Source organism: Eimeria tenella, genomic scaffold, assembly GCF_000499545.2.
Source record: "Eimeria tenella Houghton genomic scaffold, Eth_scaff2303, whole genome shotgun sequence".
Lineage (NCBI taxonomy): Eukaryota > Apicomplexa > Conoidasida > Eucoccidiorida > Eimeriidae > Eimeria > Eimeria tenella.
This window is the reverse complement of record NW_013542162.1, coordinates 652-1,170: the sequence shown is the minus strand read 5'-3', so window position 1 is coordinate 1,170 and position 519 is coordinate 652. Positions and strand designations below refer to the sequence as shown.

Here is a 519-nt window from a genome sequence, read left to right as displayed (position 1 = left end):
GCTGCTGCTGCTGTTGCGGCCGCCGGTGCTGCAGCAGCAGCTGCTGCTGTTAGCCTCCGTTCGTCTGAAGAGACACCAGGCTGCCCAGCAGCAGCAACTCTAGCTGCTGCTGCTGCTGTTGATGCTGCCTCGCTTGTCTGGAGGCCTTTGCTGCTGCTGCTGCTGCTGCTGCCGTCGCAAGCTGCCGCGGCTTGTTCCAGGGCGCTGCAGCTGCTGCTGCAGCAGCTACACGAGCAGCAGCTGACTTTTGCTGCTGCTGCGGTGCACCGGGCCCTCAGTGTTGCTGCTGCTGCTGAAAGGCTGCTGCATAGCTGCCTCTCAGCAGCAGCACAGGCCTCGAAAAAGTCGGCTAGCTGCTGCTGCTGCTGCTGCTCTGCATGCAGCAGCAGCAAGTGAGCAGCCAGCGGGGCCTCCGCCGAGACACATATAATTCCTCTGCTGCTGCTCCGACTGCTTTTGCTGCTGCTGCTGCTGCTGCCTCTATTACTCTTGCTGATCCAAGCAGCAGCAGCACGCTGC

The 519-nt window shown here is 62.0% G+C and overlaps 1 protein-coding gene across 1 annotated transcript in view; it reads right to left on the bottom strand.

Annotated features, from left to right (window-relative positions):
* The window catches only part of ETH_00041065 (uncharacterized protein), a gene marked incomplete at both ends in the record, with an annotated part of 3,777 nt that extends 3,468 nt beyond the window's left edge, over nt 1-309 (bottom strand). The window contains one exon of the mRNA XM_013374848.1: nt 268-309. Coding sequence (XP_013230302.1) covers nt 268-309 — 42 coding nt within the window. The remainder of the gene's footprint in view (nt 1-267) is intronic.
* Between the last annotated feature and the right edge of the window lie 210 nt (nt 310-519).